We start from the raw sequence: 16115 nt of genomic DNA, 5'->3' as shown, positions 1-16115 counted from the left end.
GGAGGTTGCAGTGAGCTGAGATCGCGCCATTGCACTCCAGCCTGGGTGACAGAGCAAGACTATGTTTCAACATATATATATATATGTTAGCTATGGCTGGGCACAGTGGCTTAAGCCTGTAATCCCAGCACTTTGGATGGCCAAGGTGGCCGAATCACTTGAGGTCAGGAGTTTGAGACCAGCCTGGCCAACATGGTGAAACTCTGTCTCTACTAAAAATATAAAAGTTACCTGGGCGTGGTGGCACCCGCCAGTACTCCCAGGTACTCAGAAGACCGGGTCAGGAGAATTGCTTGAACCTGGGAGGCAGAGGTTGCAGTGAGTCGAGATCATGGCACTGTCTCCAACCTGGGTTACAGGGTGAGACTCTGTTTCTTTTTTTTTTTTTTTTTTTGAGACGGAGTCTCGCTCTGTCGCCCGGGCTGGAGTGCAGTGGCCGGATCTCAGCTCACTGCAAGCTCCGCCTCCCGGGTTTACGCCATTCTCTCGTCTCAGCCTCCGGAGTAGCTGGGACTACAGGCGCCCGCCACCTCGCCCGGCTAGATTTTTGTATTTTTTTAGTAGAGACGGGGTTTCACCGTGTTAGCCAGGATGGTCTCGATCTCCTGACATCGTGATCCGCCCGTCTCGGCCTCCCAAAGTGCTGGGATTACAGGCTTGAGCCACCGCGCCCGGCCGAGACTCTATTTCAAAAAAAAAAAAAAAAGCCAGGCAAGGTGGCTCAAGCCTGTAATCCCAGCACTTTGGGAGGCCGAGACAGGCGGATCACGAGGTCAGGAGATCGAGACCATCCTGGCTAACATGGTGAAACCCCGTCTCTACTAAAAAATACAAAAAACTAGCCAGGCAAGGTGGCGGGTGCCTGTAGTCCCAGCTACTGGGAGGCTGAGGCAGGAGAATGACGTAAACCCAGGAGGCAGAGCTTGCAGTGAGCTGAGATCCGGCCACTGCACTCCAGCCCGGGCGACAGAGTGAGACTCTGTCTCAAAAAATATATATATATATATACACACATATATATATATTTACATATATATATATACACATACACACACACGTATATATATATATATACACGTGTGTGTATATATATATATATATATACACGTGTGTGTATATATATATGAGCTGGGTGTGGTGGCAGGCACCTCTAGGCTCACCTACTCAGGAGGCTGAAGTGGGAGGATCACTTGAGCCCAGGAAGTTGAGGTTGCAGTGAGCCATGATCTTGCCCTTGCACTCCAGCCTGGGTGACAGAGCTAGACGCTGTCTCAAAAATAAATAAGTAAATAAGCGGGTTAAACTCCTAGCAACGAATGGGGCTCCTGGTCCATGTTTACTGGCATATGCCTGGCTTCAGCCACAGTGACACCCGACATTCGTGTGCCCACTTTGCAGCTGAGAAAACTGAGGCCAGATGGTGAGCTGACCTGTGGGATTTGGCTGCAGCTCTGTTTGCCCCTGCATCTCGAACTCCAACCTGGTGCCTCTTACCAGAGGGGGAAACTTGGTAATGTCTTGAGACATTTGGGTGTTCAAAACCAGGCCGAGGCCGGGCGCGGTGGCTCACGCCTGTAATCCCAGCACTTTGGGAGGCCAAGGCGGGCGGATCACGAGGTCAGGAGATCGAGACCATCCTGGCTGACACGGTGAAACCCCGTCTCTACTAAAAATACAAAAAATTAGCCGGATGTGGTGGCGGGTGCCTGTAATTCCAGCTACTTGGGAGGCTGAGGCGGGAGAATCATTTGAACCCAGGAGGTGGAGCTTGCAGTGAGCCGAGATCATGCCAGAGCACTCCAGCCTGGGCGACAGAGCAAGACTCCCTCTCAAAAAAAAATTTAAAAAAAAAAATTGCTGGACCTTATTCATCTAAAATCTTTTTTTTTTTTGCGCCACCTGCTGGTGGCCGGATGTCACACAGGGAAGGGCTGAGCTGCCTGTATACACAGTAGGTGTTCAGCAAGCCTTAGTTTTGGTTAATGGTGTTTCTACATTGGCTCAGCATGGGGTCTTGGAAAGATTCTGGGTCTCCAGGAACCCATGCTTGCAACCTTCACTGAGACTGGGACCCTTTCTGAACCTTCATCTATAAAATATGTGTGTGTGGCTGGGAGCGGTGGCTCATGCCCGTAATCCTAACACTTTGGGAGGCCCAGGTGGGCGAAGATCCAGACCAGCCTGGCCAACATGGGGAAACCCCGTCTCTACTGAAAATACAAACATTTGCCGGCCGTGGTGGCGGGTGCCTGTAATCCCAGCTACTCGGGAGACTGAGGCAGGAGAACCACTTGACCCTGGGAGGCAGAGGTTGCAGTGAGCCGAGATCACACCACTGCACTCTAGCCTGGGCAACAGAGCGAAACACTGTCTCAAAAATAAAATAAAATGAAGTATGTGTGTGGGATTCCCTGATAAAAATAAAAGCCAACACTTAGTGGGAGCTTTCTAAGAATATTGTGTGCATTTACTCACATAATGCTTAGAGTCAGGTGGTATTATTACCATTTACAGATGGGGAAAATGAGGCACAGAGTGGTTTGCAGGAGGACACAACACTGGGATGGGGCAGATATCACATTTATATCCTATTCTAGGGCCCTTTTATTTATTCATTTATTTATTTTTTTGAGACAGAGTCTCGCTCTGTCACCCAGGCTGGAGTTCAGTGGCGTGATCTCGATCTCGGCTCACTGCAAGCTCCACCTCCGGGTTCACGCCATTCTCCTGCCTCAGCCTCCTGAGTAGCTGAGACTACAGGTGCCCGCCACCATCCCCAGTTAATTTTGTGTATTTTTAGTGGAGATGAGGTTTCACCATGTTAGCCAAAATAGTCTCGATCTCCTAACCTCGTGATCCGCCCGCCTCGGCCTCCTAAAGTGCTGGGATTACAGTATTTATTATTTTCATTTCAATTTTTTTTTTTTTTTTTTGGAGACAGAGTCTTGCTCTGTCGCCAGGCTGGAGTGCAGTGGCGCCATCTCCGCTCACTGCAAGCCCTGTCTCCCAGGTTCACGCCATTCTCCTGCCTCAGCCTCCCAAGTAGCTGGGACTACAGGCTCCCGTCACCATGCCCAGTTAATTTTTTGTATTTTCATAGAGACGGGGTTTCACATTGTTAGCCAGCATAGTCTCGATCTCCTGACCTCGTGATCTGCCCACTTTGGCCTCCCAAAGTGCTGGGATTACGGGTGTGAGCCACTGCGCCCGGCCTTGACAGGCTCAAGTTTTAATCAAAGCTTGTCTATAAGATTACTTGATTCCTGCATCTTCTCCATTGTTTCTTCCTTGCATTTGCCCTTTTCCTTTCGTACCTGGCGAGATTTGGCTTTCCGTTCAAGGATCTTCTTGCCGCCTTTGTCCAGTTTTAACCTAGTGATAACCACTTTGGGGGGGTGTCAATGCCTACGTGGACAGCTGTGCCGTTAGCCTTTTCCTGCTTCACCCGTTCAATGTAGATAACATATTTCTTCCTGTAAACCTGGACTACTTTGCCAATTTGCTGACCTTTATAGTGTCCTCGCACAACCTGAACTTCATCACCCTTTCGAGTGGGCATGGATCGCAGTTGGTACTCGTGTCTCAGCTCTTTGGAAAGAGGGGAAGACAGAATCTTCCTGCGAATGTGGGAAGGTGCATTGAAATGCCTTTTGCGATTCTTGCTTCGCTGGGAAGTCACAAAGGGATCGAACTTCATTTTGGTTGCTCCCGCTTCAGTGATGGCTGCAAAAGTGAAGAGAACTACACACTCCTTTTTGTTTATTTATTTTATTTTATTTATTTATTTATTTTGAGACGGAGTCTCACTCTGTCATCCAGGCTGGAGTGCTGTGGAGCAATCTCCACTCACTGCAAGCTCCGCCTCCCGGGTCCACGCCATTCTCCTGCCTCAGCCTCCCGAGTAGCTGGGACTACAGGCGCCTGCCACCGCGCCCGGCTAATGTTTGTATTTTTTTTAGTAGAGGCGGGGTTTCACTGTGTTAGCCAGGATGGTCTCGATCTCCTGACTTCATGATCCACCCATCTTGGCCTCCCAAAGTGCTGGGATTACAGGCTTGAGCCACCGCGCCCGGCCTCTTTTTGCATTTTTAGTAGAGACGGGGTTTCACAGTGTTTACCAGGATGGTTTCGATCTCCTGACCTCGTGATCTGCCCATCTTGGCCTCCCAAAGTGCTGGGATTACAGGCGTGAGCCACTGCGCCCGGCTTACTTAGCAAACTCTTAACCAACCTTCAAATCCCCAGCTGCAATGCCCCCTCCTCCAGGAAGCCTTTCTTTTACCCATTAGAGTTTTCTCTATGCTCTTCACCCCTAATCACAACTTGGGGCTCCTCTCCCTGCCCAGCCCTGACTGCATAAGGCTGGGAAGGGGTGTTTATGTGTAGGTTTGCCCCTTTAACCTTGGGGTGGGGCCCTGGCACAGCTGGGCTCAGGTTTTTTTTTTAATAGTAAGGAATGTGTGGGTGCAGCCATGACCAGCCCCGCCCACCCAGGTGACTTGAAGTTTTCCTACACTGGTCCAGTCCCTCCTAGGTCTAACCTTAAGAATCCTGGAATCCCAGGCGCCTGAGCGGGGAGGCTGGGCTGGGCTGGGTGAGAAGGAAACGACCTTTACTCCCTCCCAGAGCCTGAAGAATTTCCTCGTGCCCTGCTCCCCTGCCTCTCTTTCTTTTCTTTCTTTTCTTTTCTTTTCTTTTCTTTCCTTCTTCCTTCCTTCCTTCCTTCCTTCCTTCCTTTCTTCTTTCTTTCCTCCCTCCCTCCCTCCCTCCCTTCCTTCCTTCCTTCCTTCTCTCTCTCTCTCTCTTTTTTTTTTTTTTTTTTTGACAGGGTCTCGCTCTGCTCTGTCACCCAGACTGGAGTGCAGTGGCGTGATCTCAGCTCACAGTAACCTCCGCCTTCCGGGTTCAAGCTATTCTCTTTCCTCAGTCTCCCGAGTAGTTGAGGCATGTGCCACTACGACCGGCTGATTTTTGTATTTTTAGTAGAAACGGGGGTTTCAACATGTTGGTCAGCTGGTCTCCAACCCCTGACCTCGTGATCCGCCCGCCTCGGCCTCCCAAAAAATTCGGGGATTACCGGCAGGAGACACCACGCCTGGTCCCGCCCTGCCCCTTTCTTTCCTGGGTGCTGGGTGTGAAGACAGAGCCCGGAGGTCAGGACCGCAGGAAAAAGGCACGCAGCCGCTGTTGCATCTTCAGAGAGTCCACGCCTCTGGCCTCTGGGGCCTCAGGTTCCCCTCTGGGGAATGGGGAAAACCTTCCAGAGATAAGGTGACCCAGGGACCAGCCCTATGCCGAGGAGGTCTCCGGCCCTCGACAAGCTTCTAATCCAAGAGGCCTCCCAGATGCACCTCAAAATGTGCCCATTTCGCCGACGGAAACACCGTCCAAATAGTAGGCTCCGTTCCAAGAGCGGGGGTAATTCCTGCCGGGTCTTGCTGGCAGCCTTGTCGGGCCGGGATCTGGTCGCGGCCCCGGGCCCCAGCTCGGCTGCGTGGATAACCCGGCCTGGAGTTTCCGCCTCAGGACCTGGCTCCTGTGATGGGAGGGGGGAGAGAAACCTCCGCGGCGTCCAGGGGGCGTGTCTGGGCAGGGGCGGGGCTGGCCAGGGACCTGGAGGAGGAAGAGGGGCAGGTGCAGCCGGGAGCTGCGGAGCTGGAGGGAGGAGGACGAGAGCCGCCAGGCCTCAGCGGCTGTGACCCTCCCCAGCCTCCTTCCCCACCCCAGGGTGAGGGCCGATTGACTGTTTCCAGGTCCCCCCTCGGGTAGGGGGGCTGCAGAGCCCCCAGGTGGACCATGGCGGTGAGATTCCAGGCGAGTAACCCTACGAGGGCAGCGGGGGGAGGGGTTCAGGCTGGGGTGGTGGGGGGAAGCAGGGTTTGGGAGTCGGACCCAGGACAGCAGAACACCTTCTACCTACAAAACAGGCAGGGAAACTGAGTCCCAGAGGGATGAAGTGGCTAGCTGGAGGTTGCACTTCGAGATGCTTCCGCGCCCCCGTCCCTGCCTTCAAAGACCATCTCTGCTGGAGCCTCCTCTGCCCCAGGACCGGCCTCCTTTAATCCCACAGAGCTGGGTTCAAATCCCGAATTTTCTGTCCACTATGCTGTGTGTAACGTGGGGCCAGTGCGTGAACCCTCTCTTTACTCATCTGATAAATGGGTGATCAGCATCTTAAACAGGGAAAATGTGTTTGAAGAGCTTGGCGCATCGTAGGTGGGGTGGAAAGATGTTCATCCCCCTTTGCTGGGGGTGTGCAGCCAGCTGAGCTTGGGCGCCCATGGTGGCACGGTGGGCAGTGACTTCATTTGTGGGCTGGGGTGGCGTTGGTGAACATTCACCTCTTACAAGGCTGCAGGAGGGAGCACCAGCATTTATTGGGTGCCCACTGTGTACAGAGCCGTTAACAGGCATTACCAGGCAGAGGCAGGGGTGGGGTGAGCAAACCGGCTGGGGTGCGCCGTGGTAGGGGCAGGGTGGAGGGGCGATCCTTGTCTCCAGAGGGATTTCACCCTCCAGGCATGGAGCCTGGACTGGCTCCTTCACACTCACCAGCCAGGGTAGACTGGGGTTGCAGCGGTATGTGGCCAGACCCAGGCCATTTGGCCCCAAGCTTCAGGACCCGGCATTTCTGGTTTCCACTGACTTCTTCCTGGCCTCCAGGTACAGCTCTCAGAATCCCCTCCCCAATCGGTGTATTTGTTGGCTGAAACCTCCCCCTCTGCCATTGTTCCTGGAAGTGTGGTGGGGAGGGGGAGAAGGGACGGTGGCCTGGGAGCCCCGTGCCCCGGGGGCGTGTGACTTGGTACCTGCCGTCCCCTCTGGGCGGGCCTCTTGTTCGGCGTTTGTGTCCAGCCCTGGGCGGGGGGCGGGGACAAAGACCCAAGCCCCACCCTCTCAGAGCTCACCTGGACAGGGGCAGGGCCGGGAACTGAGGTCGCACCTGTTGAGCACCTGCCACAATGTGTTTTATTCAACCATTCACTCGTTCCTCAAACTCTTCCCTAAGGGGACCTGGTCTTATGGGGTCTCAGGGGCCCATCCCTGCCCATCGGGAGCCCTCAGACTGAGGGGGAAGGTGTGGGGTGGACAAATGCACTCTGATATTCCACACCCCAATCATCACAGTTGGGCCAGACAGAAGGATGTATGATATGCGTACGGAGGAAGAGATTGGGGCTGTGAAGGATGAATAGGAGTTTGCCAGGGAGTCCAGCACCAGCACCCAAGGCCTGGAAAGGAGGCTGATGGCCGATCACCTGGGCCTTAAGTAACCAGAGAGACAGACATGCCTCCTTTCACAGATGAAGAGAAAAGACCACAACCATACCAACTGATGGTTAAAGGGAATAAAGATGAGTTTTAGATGCCTTGAATAAAAAATCATAAAACAGGCCAGACGTGGTGGTTCACGCCTGTCATCCCAGCACTTTGGGAGGCCGAGGCGGGCAGATCACCTGAGGTCAGGAGTTTGAGACCAGTCTGACCAACATGGTGAAACCCCGTCTCTACTAAAAGTACATAAATTAGCCGGGCATGGTGGTGAGTGCCTGTAATTCTAGCTACTTGGGAGGCTGAGGCACGAGAATTGCTGGAAACCGGGAGGTGGAGGTTGCAGTGAGCCGAGATCGCACCATTGTACTCCAACCTGGGTGACAGAGTGACACTCTGTCTCAAAATAATAATAATAATAATAATATAATAAAACAGGCAGGAGTGATTGGGGATCAGAGAAGACTGGTTAGTTAGGTGGTCAGGGAGGACTTCCTGAGGAAGTGGCATTTGAGCCTAGACCTCAGTGGCTGGGGCCAGCCAAGCAGGAATCCCATGAAACATGTCCCAGATTCAGGGGACAGACGGGGTAAAGGTTTGGAGGTGAACTAAGATGAGGTGGGCTGTGAGGTTAGGCTTAATCCCTCGGGCACTGCAGAGCTCTGGAGGGTTTAGACAAAGCTTCTGGTTTCTGTGGAGACGAACCCGCACAAGCTGGGACAAGCCTGGACCACCTGGACTCCCTCGTCCCTCTCCCCCTCTGGGGCCCTGATTCCCTGGGACTGTCTCTCTCTCTTCTTCTTTTTTTTTTTTTTGAGACACAATCTCACTCTTTTTTTTTTTTTTTTTTTGAGACGGAGTCTCGCTCTGTCGCCCGGGCTGGAGTGCAGTGGCCGGATCTCAGCTCACTGCAAGCTCCGCCTCCCGGGTTTACGCCATTCTCCTGCCTCAGCCTCCTCCAGAGTAGCTGGGACTACAGGCGCCCGCCACCTCGCCCGGCTAGTTTTTTTGTTTGTTTGTTTGTTTGTTTTGCATTTTTAGTAGAGATGGGGTTTCACCGTGTTAGCCAGGATGGTCTCGATCTCCTGACCTCGTGATCCGCCAGCCTCGGCCTCCCAAAGTGCTGGGATTACAGGCTTGAGCCACCGCGCCCAGCCTTTTTTTTTTTTTTTTTTTTTAAGAAGGAGTCTCAGTTTGTCACCCAGGCTGGGGTGCAGTGGCACGATCTCGGCTCACTGCAAGCTCCACCTCCCGGGTTCAAGCCATTCTCCTGCCTCAGCCTCCTGAGGAGCTGGGAGCACAGGTGCCTGCCACCACGCCCGGCTAATTTTTCTATTTTTTTGTAGAGATGAGGGTCTCACTATGTTGCTCAGGTTGGTCCCGAACTCCTGGGCTCAAGAAATCCTGTTGCCTCGGTCTCACAAAGTGCTGGGATTATAGGCAGAAGCCACTGTGCCTGGCCCTGGGGCCATTTAATGACACAAAGTATAACATCAAAGTAGATGAAGAAAAACAAAAAAGATGCAGCTTTGAAAACTAAGCTCAGAAGAAAAAGAGTAAATAATCTGAAAGCCACTATGGCCTGGTGGTTAAGAGCAAGACTGAGGCTGGGTGCGGTGGCTCACACCTTTAATTCTAACACTTTGGAAGCCTGAGGAGGGAGGATCGCTCGGGCCCAGGAATTTGAGACCAGCTTGGTCAACGTAGCAAAAATCCCATCTCTACAAAAAAAAAAATATATATATATATGCCGGTGGTGGTGCATGCCTGTGGTCCCAGCTTCTCGGGAGGCTGAAGCAGGAGGATCCCTTGAGCCTGGGAGTTCAAGGCTGCAGTGAGCTGTAATTGAGCCACTCCAGCCTGGGCAACAGTGAAACCCCGTATCAAAAACCACCCAACCAATCAACCAGCCAAACAACCAACCAACCAAAAAGAGCCAGAGAACAGGGCAGGCTGGCAAAGTTCACCACTGTGCTGTGTGACCTCAGGCAAGTTACTGAACCTCTCTGGGCCCCTTTTAATCTCATTGCTAAAGTAGGAATAGTAACCATGCCACTTCCTAAGGTCACTCTGAGGATGAAATGAATAGGCCCACATCAAGCGCCCGCTCACAGCCAGCATGGACGAGGAGAGCTTTGGGAGGCCGAGGCAGGAGGATCACCTGAGGTCAGGAGTTCAAGACAGCCTGGCCAACATGGTGAAATCTTATCTCTACTAACAGTACAAACATTAGCTGGCTGTGGTTGTGGGTGCCTATAATCCCAGCTATTCAGGAGGCTGAGTCAGGAGAATCGCATGAACCCAGGAGGTGCAGGTTGCAGTGAGCTGAGACTATGCCATTGCACTCCAACCTGGGCGACAAGAGCAAAAAATTCCTTCTCAAAACAAACAAACCAACAAACAAAAACTATGCAAAGGAGAAAGTCATTATTTGGCCGCCACCTCCCCAAGCCTCCTTCTGCTTGTCATCCATTGAATCTGTACCCTTCTCTCAAACCACATCCCTGGAAGACAGGGCAGCGGTGCCATTTCACAGATGGGGAGACTGAGGCCGGGAGAGGCCCCGCCATAGCTAGCATGGGTGGGCGGACATGGGATTTGAGTCCAGTCCTGAGTGCTGTCCTGCCTCCCTGGGAACTGCAGAGCCCTGCCCTCTGCTCTGTTTCTCTCCCCTCCACCCCGCTTCCCACTCCTGGAGATCAGGAATGCTGGCCTCCCTGGAGACGCTGGAGCTTATAAGAAAATGGGGGGTGCCTGGGCAGAGGGAATCATACACCTGCTGTGCCAAGCCTGGAAAACCGTCCCGGGGAGGAGGAGGAGTTACTTCTACAAACTCCCTCCCCCATCCCTCCACCTGTCCCCTACCTGGGGAGCAGGGCATGGTCTGTGCTGGCAGGAGGGAAGTGGGGGTGGAGGCGTAGCCAGGTGACCTTGCACCTGAGTCTGGTGTTCTCGTCTATGCCATGGACATGAAAATAACAGAAGCTCACGCCTGTAATCCTAGCACTTTGGGAGGCCGAGGCGGGCGGATCACCTGAGGTCTGGAGTTCAAGATCAGTCTGGTCAACGTGGTGAGACCCCCGTCTCTACTAAAAATACAAAAATTAGCTGGGCGTGGTGGCAGGCGCCTGTAATCCCAGCTACTCAGGAGGCTGAGGCAGGAGAATCGCTTGAAGCTAGGAGGCGGAGGTTGCAATGAGCCAAGATCGCACCACTGCACTCCAGCCTGGGCAACAGAGCTTTTTTTTTTTTTTCCAAACTAGGAAAGCCCAGGTGGGAGGATCATTTGAGCCCAGGAGTTCAAGAACAGTCTGGGCAACATAGCAAGACCCTGTCTCTACAAAAATAAAGGTTAAAAAATTAGCTGGGCATGATGGATGCACCTGTAGTCCCAGTTACTCAGGAGGCTGGGGCAGGAGGATTGCTTGAAGCCAGGAGTTCGAGGCTGCAGTGAGCCATAATGGCTCACACTTGTAATCCCAGCACTTTGGGAGGCCGAGGCTGGAGAATCACTTGAGCCTAAGAGTTTGAGACCAGCCTTGGCAACATAGAGGGACTCCATCTATACACACAATAAAAAAAATTAGCCGGGCATCGTGGTGTGCGCCTGTGGTCCCGGCTACTTAGGAGGCAGAGGTGGGAGGATCACTTGAGCCTGGGAGTCCGAGGCTGCAGTGAGCCGTGATCACACCACTGCACTCCAGCCTGGGTGACAGAGCGAGACCCTGTCTAAAAATAAAAGAAAGTGTGGGAGGGGGGACTTCATGGCCCTGTGCCTCAGTTTCCTCATCTGTAACATGGGGATAATTGAATGCATCTTTGATGAATGTATTACGTGGCTCAGGCCTGTAATCCCAGTACTTTGGGAGGCCGAGGTGGACAGATCATGAGTCAAGAGTTTGAGACCAGCCTGGCCAACATAGTGAAACCCTATCTCTACTAAAAATACAAAAAAATTAGCTGGACGTGGTGGCGCATGCCTGTAGTCCCAGATACTCGGGAGGCTGAGGCCAGAGAATCACTTGAACCTGGGAGGCGGAGGTCGCGGTGAGCCGAGATCACACCATTGCACTGCAGCCTGGGCAACAAGAGCGAAACTCTGTCTCAAAAAAACAACAACAAAAAAGATAGTACATGTAAAGCACCTGGCACAAAGGAAGTGCTTCATTAATTCACTCACTCACTCATTCATTCATTCAGCAAATCCTTCTTGAATCCCTGCTGCAACTCAGGCCCTGTTCTACGCAGGGAATTGAGGGCTCAGTTGTGGACGAAGACAAAAATCTCTGCCCCCTAGAGCTGATATTCTAGATGGTGGGGATGGATAGTGAATAGACTTTAAAAATCTAGAGAATGTCCAAGGGTTGCAAATTCCTTTTTTAATTTTTTTCTTTTCTTTTTTGAGACGGAGCCTTGCTCTGTCGCCCAGGCAGGAGTGTAACGGCGTGATCTCGGCTCACTGCAGCCTCCACCTCCCAGGTTAAGCCATTCTCCTGCCTCAGCCTCCCAAGTAGCTGGGACTACAGGCACCCGCCACCATGTTTTGCCCATTTTTTTTTTTTTTGTATTTTTAGTAGAGACAGGATTTCGCCATGTTGGCCAGGTTGATTTTGAACTCCTGACCTCAGGTGATCTGCCTGCCTTGGCCTCCCAAAGTGGTATTGGGATTACAGGCATGAGCCACCACATCCAGCCTGCCTTTTTTTTTGAGATGGAGTCTTGCTCTGTCGCCCAGGCTGGAGTGCAGGGTGCAATCTTGGCTCACGGCAACCTCTGCCTCCCTGGTTCAAGCAATTCTCCTGTCTCAGCCTCCCAAGTAGCTGGGATTACAAGTGTGCACCATCACACCCAGCTAATTTTTGTATTTTTAGTAGAGATGGGGTTTCACCATGTTGCCCAGGCTGGTCTCAAACTCCTGACCTCAGGTGATCCACCTGCCTAGGCCCCCAGAGTGCTAGGATTACAGGTGTGAGGCATGGTGCCTGGCCGGGTTGAAAATTCTATGGAGGCCGGGCGCGGTGGCTCAAGCCTGTAATCCCAGCACTTTGGGAGGCCGAGGCGGGTGGATCACGAGGTCAGGAGATCGAGACCCTCCTGGCTAACACGGTGAAACCCCGTCTCTACTAAAAATACAAAAAACTAGCCGGGCGCGGTGGCGGGCGCCTGTAGTCCCAGCTACTCGGAGGCTGAGGCGGGAGAATGGCGTAAACCCGGGAGGCGGAGCTTGCAGTGAGCCGAGATCGCGCCACTGCACTCCAGCCTGGGCGACAGAGCGAGACTCCGTCTCAAAAAAAAAAAAAAAAAAAAAAAAAAAAAAAAGAAAATTCTATGGAGGAAGATACAACAAGGAGAGAGGGAAAAGGTGGTCTGTTGTCATCAGGAGGGGGTTACAGTTCTAAACGGGGTGGTCAGCGGTGACTTCATCAAGGGGGTCACGTTTGAGTTAAGTCCTTGAAGGAGGGTGAGGGATATGGGGAAGGCGCTCCGTGCAGGGGGCACGGCTGGTGCAAAGGCCCTGAGGCAGGACTGCGCCTGGCGTGTTGGTGTTGGGGGGACAGTGAGGAGGCCCGAGTGGCTGGAGCAGAGTGAGCTCCCTCTACTCTGCAGGCCTGGCTCGATCCTCTCCAGGGAACTGAGCCAGACCTTCCAGAGGGAGAGGGACCAAGAACTTGCTTTCTCTCTGCACCTGCTACTGTTCAGTTCACTTCAACCAGGTCTCTCCCCCTTGGCACTGCTGACATTCACAGCCGGATTGTTCTCCGGGGTGGGGCCGTCCTGGGCACTGCAGTGTGCTGAGCAGCGTCCCTGGCCTCTACCCACTCCATATCAGGAGCTCCCCCAAGTCATGACAACCACATGTGTCCCCAGACATCGCCCAGGGGGAAGCAGAATTGCCCCTGTTTGAGAGCCACTGACTTAGACCCATTTTGCAGATGAAAAACTGAGTACAGGCCAGGCGCCGTGGCTCACGCCTATAATGCCAGCATTTTGAGAGGCCGAGGTGGGTGGATCAGTTGAGATCAGGAGTTTGAGACCAGCCTGGCCAACACGGTGAACCCCGTCTCTACTAAAAATAGAAAAATTAGCCGAGCATGGTGACGGGCACCTGTAATCCCAGCTACTCAGGAGGCTGAGGCAGGAGATTGACTTGAACTTGGGAGGCGGAGACTGTAGTGAGCAGAGATTGTGCCACTGCAACCCAGCCTGGGCAACAGAGTGAGACTCTGCCTCAAAAAAAAAACAAAATAAGGCCGGGCACAGTGGCTCACGCCTGTAATCTCAGCACTTTGGGAGGCCGAGGTGGGTGGATCACTTGAGGCCAGGGAGTTAAAGACCAGTCTGGCCAATGTGGTGAAACCCCATCTCTATTAAAAATACAAAAATTGGGCTGGGCGCGGTGGCTCAAGCCTGTAATCCCAGCACTTTGGGAGGCCAAGGCGGGCGGATCACGAGGTCAGGAGATCGAGACCATCCTGGCTAACATGGTGAAACCCCGTCTCTACTAAAAAATACAAAGAACTAGCCGGGTGAGGTGGCGGGTGCCTGTAGTCCCAGCTACTAGGGAGGCTGAGGCAGGAGAATGGCATAAACCCGGGAGGTGGAGCTTGCAGTGAGCTGAGATCCGGCCACTGCACTCCAGCCCAGGTGACAGAGCGAGACTCCATCTCAAAAAAAAAAAAAAAAAAAATACAAAAATTAGCCGGGCATGGTGGTGCACCCCTGTAATCCCAGCTACTTGGGAGGCTGAGGCAGGAGAATCACTTGAACCCGGGAGGCAGAGCTTGCAATGAGCTGAGATTGCGCCACTGCACTCCAGCTTGGGTGACAGAGCAAGACTCGGTCTCAAGAAACAAAACAAAACAAAAAACAAACAAACAAAAAAACCTGAGGCCCTGAGAGAGGTAGTAACTTGTCACAGGCTCCAACCACAGGCCTGTCAGAGCTGGACTCCCCACCCTGGGCTGGGGACCCCCAAGTGCTCAGATGAGCCTGTGTGGCCTCACACCTGTCTTCCCCGTTCCCCTTGACCAGGTGGCCGACATGGAGGAGCTGACCATCTGGGAACAGCACACGGCCACGCTGTCCAAGGTAAGGCCTCCCTCGCCCTGTCTGGGTGCCAGGGGGCATGGCGGCTTAGGCCCAGCTCAATAGAGGGGAGATGCTTTACCCTGCAGGAAACAGCAGCTCTTCCTCCCCCTCATCCTCTCTCAGGACCCTCGCCGGGGCTTTGGCATTGCGATCTCTGGAGGCCGAGACCGGCCCAGTGGATCTGTGGTTGTGTCTGACGTGGTACCCGGAGGGCCGGCGGAGGGCAGACTACAGTGAGTATCCAGGCAGCTGGGTTTTGGCAGGGGGAGGGCACGTCGAGAGGAGAAACCAGGCTGGGTACGGTGGCTCACGCCTGTCATCCCAGCACTTTGGGAGGCTGAGGTGGGTGGATCACCTGAGGTCAGGAGTTTGACACCAGCCTGGCCAACATGGTGAAACCCCATCTCTACTAAATTACAAAAATCAGCCGGATATGATGGCGCACGCCTGTAATCCCAGTTACTCGGGAGGCTGAGCTGGGAGAATCACTTGAACCTGGGAGGTGGAGGTTGCAGTGAGCCGAGATCACGCCACTGCACACCAGCCTGGGCAACAGAGCGAGACTGTGTCTCAAAAAAAAGAATAAAAAAGAAAGAAAGCAAGGCGGGCCGGGTGCAGAGGCTCACACCTGTAATCCCAGCACTTTGGGAGGCCGTGGCGGTTGGATCATGAGGTCAAGAGTTCAAGACCAACCTGGCCAAGATGGTGAAACCACATCTCTACTAAAAATACAAAAAATTAGCTGGATGTGGTGGCATGCACCTGTAATCCCAGCTACTCCAGAGGCTGAGGCAGAGAATTGCTTAAACCTGAATGGACAGAGGTTGCAGTGAGCTGAGGTCATGCCACTGCATTCTAGCCTGGGTGACAGAGCGAGACTCCGTCAAAAAAAAAGCAAGCAAGGTGAAACCTTTGTAAGCCAAAGCAAGGAGACTGGAAAGTGCCTGGCACCTTCTAGCTCTGTCAACACAGGGCTTGGAGTTGGCAGTAGGACAGCGTCAGAGACTTGAGCCTCACTTCCCTAAGGTACTTCCGTGTTCCTCACAGCAGTTCCTGGGGTCATAGTGGCCCCAGGGTCCTTTTGGAACATAAAGTCCTGGAAACCATCTTTTTTTTTTTTTTGGCAGGAGGGAAGGAGACCCTGTGTCCTGAGTCTTTAAGGGTTTGAAGCTTCTTGGAATTATGTTGATAAAATGGTTCTGCGCCCCAAGTGGCTGACAGGTGATATGGCTCAGCCCAGCCCAGAATTAGGGACCACCAGGTTCAGAGAGAAAGAGCTAGAGAGAAAATATGAAATACAGACAGGGAGAGAGGGAAAGAAAAGCAGAAAGTGGAGATTTGTGGTAGAGGAAGTGAGGAGCAAGAAGATGCCAGGTGTAGTTATAGCTTCCAGGCCGGGCATGGTGGCTCAGGCCTGTAATCCCAGCACTATGGGAGGCCGAGGCGGGTGGATCTCAAGGTCAGGAGATCGAGACCATCCTGGTTAACATGGTGAAACCCTATCTCTACTAAAAAATACAAAAAATTAGCCGGGCATGGTGGCAAGCCCCTGTAGTCCCAGCTTCTTGGGAAGCTGAGGCAGGAGAATGGCGTGAACCTGGGAACCAGAGCTTGCAGTGAACCGAGATTGCACCACAGCACTCCAGTTTGGGCGACAGAGCAAGACTCTGTCTCAAAAAAATAAAAATAAAAATAAAATAAAATAAATAAAAAATACAAAACTTAGCCAGGAGTGGTGGCGGGCACCTGTAGTC

The 16115-nt window shown here is 53.0% G+C and overlaps 1 protein-coding gene and 1 pseudogene across 4 annotated transcripts in view; one reads left to right on the top strand and one right to left on the bottom strand.

The window, feature by feature from the left end:
- The window catches only part of TJP3 (tight junction protein 3), a 51947-nt gene that overhangs the window by 13044 nt on the left and 22788 nt on the right, over positions 1-16115 (top strand). Inside the window, exons 1-3 of one of the 4 annotated variants that reach the window (XM_033200190.1) lie at positions 5315-5394; positions 14305-14361; positions 14485-14594. In XM_033200190.1, coding sequence (XP_033056081.1) covers positions 14314-14361; positions 14485-14594 — 158 coding nt within the window. In that variant the 5' untranslated portion in view covers positions 5315-5394; positions 14305-14313. Of the gene's footprint in view, positions 1-5314; positions 5395-5414; positions 5815-5930; positions 6127-14304; positions 14362-14484; positions 14595-16115 lie in introns of those variants that run through there. The other 3 variants (XM_033200188.1, XM_033200192.1, XM_033200189.1) reach the window with 3 other exon arrangements.
- Positions 3218-3733, bottom strand: LOC117076551 (annotated as a pseudogene).

The sequence above is a fragment of the Trachypithecus francoisi genome, unplaced genomic scaffold (genome assembly GCF_009764315.1).
Source record: "Trachypithecus francoisi isolate TF-2019V2 unplaced genomic scaffold, Tfra_2.0 Lachesis_group5, whole genome shotgun sequence".
Lineage (NCBI taxonomy): Eukaryota > Metazoa > Chordata > Mammalia > Primates > Cercopithecidae > Trachypithecus > Trachypithecus francoisi.
This window is presented reverse-complemented; position numbering and strand designations above follow the sequence as displayed.